This window comes from Eumetopias jubatus, unplaced genomic scaffold, assembly GCF_037043125.1.
Source record: "Eumetopias jubatus isolate StellerSeaLion01/CBP00866 unplaced genomic scaffold, mEumJub1_p1.0 scaffold_8, whole genome shotgun sequence".
NCBI classification, from domain to species: domain Eukaryota; kingdom Metazoa; phylum Chordata; class Mammalia; order Carnivora; family Otariidae; genus Eumetopias; species Eumetopias jubatus.
In genome coordinates this window covers 38892969-38905228 of record NW_028274814.1, presented here as the reverse complement: position 1 = coordinate 38905228, position 12260 = coordinate 38892969, and the positions used below count along the sequence as shown (strand labels likewise).

General features: G+C 40.6%; 1 protein-coding gene across 1 annotated transcript in view; it reads left to right on the top strand.

Moving 5' to 3' along the window:
- Positions 1–12260, top strand: part of ADIPOR2 (adiponectin receptor 2) — a 99204-nt gene extending 86944 nt beyond the window's left edge. The window contains exons 4-8 of the mRNA XM_028121118.1: positions 1700–1871; positions 4604–4790; positions 5058–5245; positions 7404–7597; positions 9393–12260. Coding sequence (XP_027976919.1) covers positions 1700–1871; positions 4604–4790; positions 5058–5245; positions 7404–7597; positions 9393–9521 — 870 coding nt within the window. The 3' untranslated portion in view covers positions 9522–12260. The remainder of the gene's footprint in view (positions 1–1699; positions 1872–4603; positions 4791–5057; positions 5246–7403; positions 7598–9392) is intronic.

The window sequence follows — 12260 nt, the reverse complement described above, 5'->3', positions numbered from 1 at the left end:
TTTCAAGTCCAAATTAGAGAAAAGAAATTCAGTTTCCTAGAGTATTCTTTCTCTCCAGAAAGTCCTTTGGAAGATCTCAAACAGCTACTTTACAAGTGGTAATACTGTTATTACCAGTAGACATTATATATCTAGATTAGTCTTTTGGCATTATTGTATTTTTTTGTATGTTACGAACAAGCATGGAATAGCCAGATTATCACAACTACAGGCCTCAGGTTTTGAGTTAGAAGGCGAGAGAGGAAGTGGGGAGGCTAGAGAGAGTGAATTTTAGTAGCGTTAAGAGGGCCACTTCTCTTAAATTGTTAGTTCTCACTTCCTTTGGAGTTACACAGAGGATCAGTTCTTTTACAAGTGTATTTCAATAAGAAGGATTAAGGAGAGCAGAGAACAGGAAGATGTGAAGCAAAATAAATGGGCACAGTAGCTGGCAGTCATTTTGCATTGTGTAGTAGAAATAGCCTAGCCACGTTATTTGTCACAAGAACCCTGAGGGGTAGGAGAGGGGTCATTGTCTCAACCTGAAGTCTATAGGTAGGCGATATACATGGCATTTTTCCTTGTATCTTTCTGATTAGGAGAAGCAAATTAGTTTGGGATTAAGTGATCCTTATGATGTGAGCTCTCCGGGCTGAGAGACATTAAAAGAAACAGTGCAGAGGTTGACAGGTTTTTAAGGACGGGTACCAAATTCCTGATCCCTTTTCTGTTAGAGTCTGTGGGGGAGGGACAGTGAAGAAAAGGGAGAAGGGGGTGGTGGTGATGGGACTTTTGAAGAGCCCTTCACGTTTAAGTTTCTTTGCCATCTCTCCAGCATGAGGAGGGTGGATTAGTCACTAACTCTTAGGTAGGTTAATAGCCTCTGGGAATGGTCAGGGTTACATACCACCTGTGGGGTGGATGCTGGGGCTTGCTAAAACATTTACGAAGTGCTCTGGGTTATTTCATTTGATCCTTACAAAGTAAAGTACTGTCACCCTGTTTTATAAATGAGGAAACTGAGGCTTGGTGATTTTCTGATTAAAGCTCCTTCAACTAGTTAATGGTAGAGATCAAAGATTTTGACTCATGCACTTTTTTTTTTTTTACTTCATGTTTGTTGTGGTAGGAAGAGAAGGGAAAGGGAGAGAATTTAGCAGAAGGCACACAAGTGATTCTATATACGGGTTTGGCCCTTGAATGATACAGGGCTTAAAGGTACTGACTCCTTCGCAGTTGAAAATCCATGCATAACTTTTGACTCCTCCAAAACTTAACTATTAATAGCCTACTGTTGATTGGGAGCCTTACCAATAGTATGAAAAGGCAACATATTTTGTACGTTATATGTATTAAAAACTATATTCTTAAAATAAGCTAGAGAAAAAAGTGTTAGTAACATCATAAGGAAGAGAAAATTCATTTACAGAACTGTATTGGAAAAAATCTGCATATAAGTCGACCCGCACATTTCAAACCCACTTTCAAGGGTCAGCTGTAGTTCTTTTTACACCAACAGAAATGTGAAGTATAAAAACAGTCATATTTAATATCACAGGGACTTTTCAGAGGTAAAGTCGGTTGTGGATGATGAAGGCAAGTCTGTACAGATGGACCCAACCTTTAGCCAGACTGAAACGAAGCTTAAAACCATTCTTTTAGGGCACTCAGTGTTGCTACATTGACAAAACCACAAAGATATTTGATATTCTTCTTCCAGGTATGGGAAGGTCGGTGGCGAGTAATCCCTCATGATGTACTACCAGACTGGCTCAAGGATAACGATTTCCTTTTACATGGACATCGGCCCCCAATGCCTTCTTTCCGGGCCTGTTTTAAGAGCATTTTCAGAATACACACAGAGACAGGTAACATCTGGACACATCTTTTAGGTATGTAATATCAGTGGTGCAGGGGATTAGTGATTCACTTTATTCTTTTTTTTTTCCCCCTGTGTATTTGAGGATAAGGATAAAACAAAAAAATGTATTTGGGATTTGCCATTTTGTTTTTTGGATTTCTAATGATGCAGTTTCTTACTGGTTTATTCTGTGGTTATCCTAGTTTGCACTTTGATTTTATTTGTAGCTAAGTTATAATTTTATATATTAGATTTTCAGACTGTGTTCTTGAACCAGGCCAAGGGAAAGGTGCTGTACAAAATGTGGTATAATGTCTTAATGAACACTGTGAGGAAGGTGCTTATTTAATAGAAATACTGATTTTTCAAAATCATTACTTAGAATATTCACAACTAAATTTTAGTTTTGCTTGAAGTAGAATGTGATGGCTAATATTTTTTTCCATCATGATTGCATATTAAAGGAAGAATACAGTGGGGGAAGAATAGTCTTATCAGCAAATAGTATCGGGGGAAAACTGAGTACATGTAAAAGAATCAAGTTGGATCCCTACCTCATTACAAAAATTAACTCAAAATGGATCAAAGACCTAAACATAAGAACTAAAACCATAAAATCATTAGGTAAAAATACAGATGTAAATCTTTGTGACCTTAGATTACGTGATAATTGACACCTAAGTTTGGTATAAACAACCAAAGAAAAAATAGATAAATTGAACTTTCTCAAAATTAAAAACTTTCGCATGTGAAAGGACATTATCAAGAAAGTAGAAAGATAACCCACAGAATGGGAGAAAATGTTTGCAAATCATCTATCTGATGAGGCTCTAGTAAAGAACTCTTCTACAACTAAACAATAAAAGGACGACCCAGTTTAAAAAATGAGTAAAGCGTCTGAATAGACATTTCTCCAAAGGTCTACAGATGACCAATAAACACATGAAAAAATGCTCAAGTGTCAACTCTATTTCAATTTTTAAAAAGGGGGAAAAGGATGCTCAACATCATTAGTCATTTTGGAGATTGCAATTCAAATACTTTGAAAAATGTAATGAGATACCACTTTACGCTTGCTAGAATGGCTATAATCAAGAAAATGGAAAATAAGTTTTGGCAAGGATGTAGAAAAATTGCAACTCTCATACTTTGCTGGTAGGAATGTAAAATGGCACAGCCTTTATGGAAAACAGTTTTGACAGTTCCTCAGAAAGTTAAACAGAGTTATCAGTAGTTCTGCTCCTTAGTTATGTACTCAAGAGAATTGAAAACATGTTCACACAAAAACATGTATACAAATGTTTTTAGCAACATTATTTATAATAGTTAAAAAGTAGAAACAACCCAAACATCTTTCAGCTGGTGAATGGGTAAATAAAATGTGGCATATCCATACAAAGGAAATATTATTTGGCCATAAAAAGAGATGAAGTACTGATATGTGATGCAACATGGGTGAGCCTTGAAACATTATGCTAAGTGGAACAAGCCAGACACAAAAGGCCACATATTATGTAATCCATATACACGAAATGTCCAGAATGTGAAAATCCGTGGAGACAAAGTAGATTAGTGGTTGTCTAGGGCTGTGGGATAGTGGGGAGGGGGAGACGAATGTAGTAAGTGGGGGCTGCTTTTTGGGGTGATGAAAATATTCTTAAATTAAATAATAGTGATGGTTGCACAACCCCGTGAATATATGAAATCTTTTCTGGTTTACCCCCATTTGACTTGCATTTTGTATCACACATTTGATTTCTGTTGTGTCCACGAATTCCTTTCTACCTGCTAGTGTAGTGAGAATGGAATAGAGCAGCAAAACCAGTTCATTGCTGACTTCTACTCAAGGGTAAAAGTTTTTTAAATAGAACAGTTACTTAGCACATGTTTAACTTCTTAATTTCTGTGCCTTCCTGTGTTAAGTGACCTTTTCTTAAGCGGCAAGAATATGTATTTTACTGTGAAGAAGAGCAGTTTAAAAACTGATTATGAAATAGCATGAATAGGCATTTTATTGTCCTTAACTCTTGAATCTGTTGGGCCAAGTGGTGAGCACCAGAGAAGCATAATGTTCCTTGATGGCTGTTGGTGGAGGAAGGCTGTATTTCTTTTTCTTTTTTTTAAGATTTTATTTATTTATTTGAGAGAGAGAGAGAGAAATAGCTAGAGAGAGAGAGAGAGCCCGAGCGGGGAGGAGAGGGAGAAGCAGACTCCCTGCAGGGAGCCTGATGCGGGACTCAATCCCAGGACCCTGAGATCATGACCTGAGCTGAAGGCAGACGCTTAACCAACCGAGCCACCCAGGTGCCCCAAAAGCTGTATTTCTTGACAGGGTTTGGAGGTATTAGAATTCATTGCAAAAGCGAACACCAAAATGGATCTTTGAAAGCTGGGCTCCAACATATGTGCCAAAAACTTTCTAAATGAAATTCTATACTAGATTTACAGGTAGAAATGGACTAATTTAGCCTTCTAAGGAGTAGCAGCATTGTCTGGTTTCTTTTTGGATTATGCTCTTAGGTAAATAAAATACTATTTCCTATACACTCGGTTTTTGAAGCTGAGGAGTATAAGGTACCAGCAGTGTTTGAAGTAGACCAAAATTTTGGATAAGCTTTAGTTATTTGGAAAATCTTTCTCATGGAACTTTTGATTCAGATATCATTGTGATTGTGAAGGACTGAGAACCTCATCAACACACAACACTGTTTCTTGACAAGGGATCGATCGTCTTTTCTCTTTCTGTACTTACTCTTTTTGTAGGTTGTGTATTTTTCCTGTGCCTGGGGATCTTTTATATGTTTCGCCCAAACATCTCCTTTGTGGCCCCTCTTCAAGAGAAGGTGGTCTTTGGATTATTCTTCTTGGGGGCCATTCTCTGCCTTTCTTTTTCATGGCTCTTCCACACGGTCTACTGCCACTCAGAAGGGGTCTCCCGGCTCTTCTCTAAGTAAGTATCGGAAAGTCTACATTGTAATCAAATATTAGAGTCAGTGGTTAGGGAAGAATATCCAGCAGAATTGGCAGAATTCTTGATACTATCTGATGGGAACTTAAAAAAAGTTTTTTTTTTTTTTTTTTTTTTTTTAAATTAAAGCAAGCATCCCTGTTTGCCTCTTGTCTGTTAGTGCTAGCTCATGTCATAGGGGAGTAATTGGAACCTGTAATGGGTCGTACTTTTTAACATCACATGAATTTTTTTTTTTTCCTATTTTAGACTGGATTACTCTGGTATTGCTCTTCTGATTATGGGAAGTTTTGTTCCATGGCTTTATTATTCTTTCTACTGTAATCCACAACCTTGCTTTATCTACTTAATTGTCATCTGTGTGCTGGGCATTGCGGCCATTATAGTTTCCCAGTGGGACATGTTTGCTACCCCTCAGTATCGAGGAGTAAGAGCAGGTAAGAGATGTGGGGGTTTTACATTGGACATTCATTTATTTACCAGTCATTTATTAAAGGTCTACTTGCCAAGTCCTGTGCTATGTACTTGTGATGCAAAGATAAATAAGTCATAGCTGCTGTTCTTCAGGGGCTTTTAATGTAGTGTAGTGTTTATTAGTTGTCTTAAAGCACAAAGAGTTGAAGGGCATGGGGAGCTTTATGAGTCAGTGTATATATTTTGTAATTCACTTGAATTTATGACCATGTACTGTCCAAAAGGCTGTGGCTCTGTAACCTTTGTAAAAAAAAAAAAAAATCCAAAAACCCACAAAAGAACAATGATTACTCTTTCTCATTCTCAGCTTGGAGTGTACTTTTTTTAGTGATTGGTTCTTTTGGCGTCATTTTTTTTGTTTTGTATTTTTATTCAAAAATGTGTACTGCTTAGGTAAATAAAACTTCATATGATTGTATTCTACTAAAGTAAACACCATACATCTCTTCTAATATAGGGAAAAAGAGGCTTTTTATATTTAGAATGAGGCCTGTCTCGATGGAGATTGTTTGGAAAGCAAAAAACCTCTGGTTGAGCCTTCTTCTATGAGTGGGGAGTTCATGGAGACATGTTTTTGTTTCCCACTGGACTGGGACTCCTTGTGGCCAGGGCCATGTCCTTCAGTGTTCTTTCCTCGGTATCAAACCTGGAGCCTACTGAGAATGAACAAGTAGTAGTAAACCTTTAAAACCTTTGAAACAAAACAAAACAAAAAAACCCCAAAACCATTTCGTATTAAAATCCAAGCCATGGTTCATCTGCAGTTTCCTAGAAGGTTAGAAGTTAGAATTTAACTTCTTGTTAATGACCACTGTTTGCAACAGTCTCCCCATGTCCCTTTTTAAGTGATTATCTGAGCAGAGAAGCAGTGGTCAGGGGTGACTTCCAGCGGTACTTAACTGTGGGGCTAAGCCTTCTTCAGCGTGGGAGATAGAGAGTATGGCTGAACATTCATTCTGCTGTGATACACATCAGAAGAACCGGGCTCCTGAGCTTTTGACTTCCAGAATGGTAGGCAAGACTGCCAGAGCCTCTGTTTAGCATGTGAAACAGGATCGTGACGGTTTCTCTTTAGTGAGGGGTAGAAGTAGGAAAAGGTTTTTTTATTTTGGCCTGCTCGATTCCCTTCTTTTGTGAGATGAGCATTGTCATTTTCCTCTTCTCTTGTAGGTAGGTGCCCATTATTTATCAGGTGTGTGTGTGTGCATGTATTGTTGCATACCAGCAACTTGGTAATGTCCAAAGCAAGTAATAGGCTCCTTGTCTTGTATCTTGAGACTTAAAGGTCATTTCTAACTCTTTGTGTCAAAATGTGGAAGCAGTTATTGGCTCCTGGGTGCGAAGTGTTCTGTGGTTTTCGACTGACATGGATTTGTGTATATACTCATAAATTCACACACATATGACTCAGCTTCTGCAAACTACTACTTAACACTCCATTTGCGACAGTTTGATTTTTATTTCATTGTAGTTCACTAAAAAAAAAATGCTAATCCAGATTCACCTAGGTCATATTCAGAAGTTTGAAAAACACTGCTGTAGATGATTTTGAAGGCACTAGGGCTGTGGTGGAGTGATTCTGATAGATTTCTGTACCCAGATTGGTACTTTTGGGACTGGGAGCTTCCAGGAGCAGTCGTGACCTCCCCCCTAGCCCCCCCCCTCCAGTTGCCACCCCCTGCCTTTCCACTTCACTCCAACCCCAGGGATCCCTGTTGCTTCAAAGGGGGGAGATAAAATAAGTGAAATTGCTCTGTATTGCAATCTGTGTCTATGAAGTGGCAGCATTTAGGAAAGTTTGTTTTAAACAAACTCCTTGAGCTGTCTATTCCTGAAACACTTAACACATTTCTAAGCCTTTTGAGGACTGCTGACTTGTTAAGCTGAGCCTCTCTCAGCAGGAGGCTCCTTGCATTTGTAAATGGATCTCTTTTAGAACAGAGCTGTGCTGTCTGTTGTGGCAGTATCCCAGAGTTTGAAGAACCTTCTTTTTCATTTCAAACAAGAAGCCTCATACTTGAAATACTCAGTTTATAGAATTACTAGTGCTGTGTTGCAATACTGACTTCTTCCTTACTTCTCTTCTGCATTTTTACTTTATTTTATTCTTGTGATTGCCAGGAGTATTTTTGGGCCTTGGCCTGAGTGGAATCATTCCTACCTTGCACTATGTCATCTCGGAGGGATTCCTGAAGGCCGCCACCATAGGGCAGATTGGCTGGCTGATGCTGATGGCCAGCCTTTATATCACAGGCGCCGCCCTCTATGCTGCCCGCATCCCTGAACGCTTTTTTCCTGGCAAGTGTGATATCTGGGTAAGTATGACCAGGGGCAGTTAGTATATATATATACATATCTGTTAGTATGTTACTGGCAGACCGGAAAGTGAAATAATTGAAAAATTTTAGACTCAAAATTGCGAGACCTGTATTTTAGTTGTAACTCTTCCTCATTAGTTGTGTTTCTCTGGTTAAGTACAGTGATGACTAACATTTACTGAGCACTTACTTGGTGGTTGGCATGGTTCTGAGTGAGCACTTTACACACATTACCCCATTTAATACATTGGCCCTCTAAGATATGACAACTATTACTAATGTTTTCATTTTACAGATTAGGAAATGAGGCTTAGGGAGATTAGGTAACATGTCCAGTGTGAGGACAAGTTGCTCCTGGGTGGTAGGAGTGGGATTTGAATCAGGCTAGTCTAATACCCGAGTCTGTGCTCCTCTACTACCCTGAACTGGTAAGACATTCTAGCTTGTTTTGGTTTCCTCCTTTTAGAAAATGAGGGTAGTGGACTAGATTGTTTACCAAAGTCCTTTTTGATACTAAAATCCGATGATTTGTAATGAGAGATTGAGTGTGTATACATGTGTTTTTGGTAGCAAGAGAGGAGGGAGAGCTAACTAGATTGTGGTTAAGAGAGAGGGAAAGAGAAGGGGAAAGAAATGTAAGGGACCAATAGATGGAAAATTTTGTAATTGAAGATGGCCTGAAACATTTTCAATAGGTACAGAATTGAAAAGTTGTTTGATACGAAGTCTGACCTTTGGAATTCTGTTCCTTGACCTGTTGCTGATTATTGTAAACTAAGTTGATCATCTAGTCTTCAGAGTTTTAGTCCTTCATAAAATGAAGGTAATGCTAATTTAGGCAATCTTTTCAGATTCAAATTAGTTAATTTATCTTTTGGAGATTGCCTCATCATCATTTTGACATTGATTATGGGGTTATTCCCCCCCCCCCCCACTTTTTTGGGAGAATGAATCCCCTTTGGTTTCCTAGGAAGCATTTCCTGGGATGTGACTTGTGGCTCCTTCTAGTTTACACCTCTAAAATCATTCTCTTTCTCTTGATGAATACTGTTTTGCAACTGTACTTTTTGAGATGATAATGAGAGAATAGTATAATTTTTGAAATGATGTTCTGTTCACTGAGCAATTGATAGATCCCTTTTAAGAAATGAACTAGCATTCAACAGAACAGATTAAATCAGAAAAAAATGTCATGTGCTTGTAGACCAGTTTCTGATTTGAGAAGGAAGGAAAAGGCCTGGCTTTGCTAGTCTTTTGATAAGGTATGTTGTTCGTGTGATTCCAGAGTCTTAGAGCTGAGGGACGTATGTTTTAATCTTCTACCTAATCCTAGAAATCCCTTCGGTTTTTCTGAGAGAGAGCAACATTTAAATCGGCCATAGCCCTGGTGCCTTATTGAGGCCATGATAAAAACCTCCTTCAGCAAAGAGGAAAACCTCCCCATGTCTAACTGTAGCCCATTGCTGGGCACGGAGGGATTTTTGGGCCTTTGTAGTCTGTTGGCAAGAGTGTGTGTATGCCACTTGCCCAAGTTTACCAGATTCTCCTGTGATATGTGTACACATCTTCATAGTTAGAATTTAGCGGTAGCACCTTGATTTCTTTGGAGACAGCTGGCCTTGAGTTCAGCAGAATGTGATATGCCCTAATGGATGTTCCAAGGTCTGTGGACACCTCGAATTTGAGCTCTGTCACCTCCATTCCCTGCCCTCCTCAGCACAAACAAACCTGAAGACTCTTTAGCAGACTTTAATAATGAATGGGTTTCTCTCTCCTCCCCCCTTCCCTCCAGTTTCACTCTCATCAGCTGTTTCACATCTTTGTGGTTGCTGGCGCTTTTGTTCACTTCCATGGCGTCTCAAACCTCCAGGAGTTCCGTTTCATGATTGGCGGAGGCTGCAGTGAAGAGGATGCACTGTGACACCTTCCAGAAGCTGGGGACTGTGACCCTGAACAGGCCCTGCAGCGTCTGCAGGCCTCCCTTACTGGCCATTGATGCCAGTGCCAGAGGAGCCCCAAAATTTGGACAGCCTCGTGGGCTTTGTGATGCCCCTGGGGCTCCACCTGGTACACGACTGAAAAGAGAAAAGCAAAAATAAATCATACCTCAAAGGATGGAGTGCATCAATTTGGAGAAAAGGAGAAATGGCCCAAACCTTGACTTATAATTGGGATCTACTGATTGAGGGCTCTGCACGACCTTGGCAAACTGGCTTCTGATCCGTGTCACGTTTCTTTGTAGAAGATGGGAACACAGTTTAGCTGGTGGTTCGTTCTTCTCCCTTTCTCTCTCAAATCAGTAATACAAACCAATTTAGGTGAACATTTATATCCTATTAAAGGGTGGGAATGTGATTTTAGATGCTCTTTTGGGAGAACAAAGAAATTAATGTAAATAAGATTTCTAACTTACTGTTTAAAATAAGAATTTATATAAATGTTTAAAACAGGGGTATGGGAGGGAGGGGAATTTTGTATAGAATGAAACATGCAAGTACCACACACTGTTTCAATTTTGCACAAAGTGACTGTAGGAGGATCAGGTGATGGCCCCAGAATGTATAATGCCTTGGTGCACCAAGGTGCCTTCTAAAGGCTGGCATAACTTGGACCCTGTGGGGCAGAAAGTACAGCTCCAGCCCAGTGATCACATGACCACTCTCATGTCTGAGAGCCTTTGGGAGTCCCAAGGTAGAGGGAAGCTGTATGTGTTTTCTCAGTGGAAGCAGCACGTGAATGGCTGACAGGATGTTAGATAAAGGCTCTAGTTAAGGTATCACTCGAGAGGCTGGTTTTCTGTGCTGAGAGTGACCCCTTCTAAAGAGTAGAGCCATTTACTTGGGAAAGTCAATTATGCCAGCAAAGGGGTAGTGGAGACAGTGGGGGGAGCTCTGGAAGTGTTAGCCCAGAGGCTGATCTGATTACTTCCTGGCATCCTATTCAATTTTGTGGTGATTTTTATCTGCAGGGATGTGACAGTTTTCCATATCTTTGCTGTGGAGCTCTGGAACGCCCCAGAAATTTCCTTCTGTTAACAGGCACTGCCCTAACCACCCTTCCCCCCTCTTGGGAATACAAATGGACTTTTCCCTGGCATCAAAGCTCCTGGCACGGAGCCAGCCACAAAAGAGACTCTGACTTGCCCAGGTGCCTCCTGAGCTCATTTACATAGGTTGGGAGAATGCTTCCTTTGGATCAGAAAAGGTGAATTTCACCTCTGGCACCACTGTCTTAGTGAGCCTAGTCGTGACACACATATCAGCTGTCCTTCAACAAGAAAGCCAGTAGAACTCTATTGTAAAGCAAGGTCTGGTACCCACCTTGGAGTCATCAGTATTCCCTGAACCCCAATTTTTGGGGATAGTGTGGTGGGAAGTTGTGAAAGAAAATGGTATGTTATTGCCAGGGAGTCTGGTACAGCTGTATCTTTAAAGAGCTGCTAGAAGTAGAAAAAAGGTTGCTCATGCCCCAGAGGTACCCTGTTATGGTGTCAGGGAAAGTGGTAGGGGAAGGATCTGGTTCATAGAATTCTAATCTTGGCTCACAGACAAACCACCAAAATAGCACTTGAGTCTTAGGTTACTTGCTGTCACCCAAGACTTCAGGTGATTGAGTTACATCTTGGGGATTGTGGGTTTTAGAACTAAACATTGAAGCCCTAAGCGCAGGGGCTGGCACCCTCCAATAGGTGTTTGGTGTATGGGAAGGGTCTCCTATCCAGCAGAGCATTTTCTTGGTTATTAATCTCCTTTCTCTCCCCTTCCAATCTCCAGCGAAAGCTGGGTACCAAGAAGAAGGACTCCATTGTAGAACTGGGGAAGAACTTGAAAGTATTTTGGTTCTGGGTAAGGTCACTGCCTTGGGTGCCAGGGGACCCAGCAAAAGACTTGAGTGGGTGAACTGGTGCAGTGCCTGACAGAATAAAGAACAGTATTACTCCCTTTGAGGGAATAGTCCAGCAGGGCAGTGGCCATCTGGAAGGAAGGACACTTAATCTCATGGAAGCAACAGCACATATCAGAAGCCAGACTTGCTCTTTGGTCATGCACTTTGGGATACAGGGTATAAGATGCAGCCCTGTAACAACAACGACAGAAGTAGTAGTTTCTGGGCCCAGTCACCCCACACCCCAAAGGAGGAGCTGAATCTGGTTCAACATAGCACAAACTGTTAGGAAAAATGAAATTAACATCAGTGATGTGTAATCCAGTAAAAATCTCCCTCTTTAGGGTGTGTGTGCGAGTGTGTGTGTGCGTGCCCCCATTTATATGTGTGTGTCTATGTGCAGCTCACTACCAACAGCCTCACTGTGCACTTGGTCTTCACAGTGCTCGCTGAGAACTCTCACCAGGTTGGCGCCTGAATGCCTTACTCTCAGCATCAGAGGCTTGCTTGCTCTGTGCAGATTTTTAATTTTCTTTGTTGGCCCTAGGCTGGTTAGGACCTCTCGAGCTTCATTCTTTCACCATTAAATAGTGGCCTTTTTCAGTATTTTCCCCCCTTCTCCTTTATAAATTGCTGAAGCCACAAAGCACATTTTGGGGATCATAGAAGGTTGGGGTTCCAGAAAGGCCTCTGTGTGATGGTTCCATTCACCATGGGATTTCTCTTACTTGCTGTATTCTCAACTTCTAATAAAAAGAACCAAATGGAATATGAA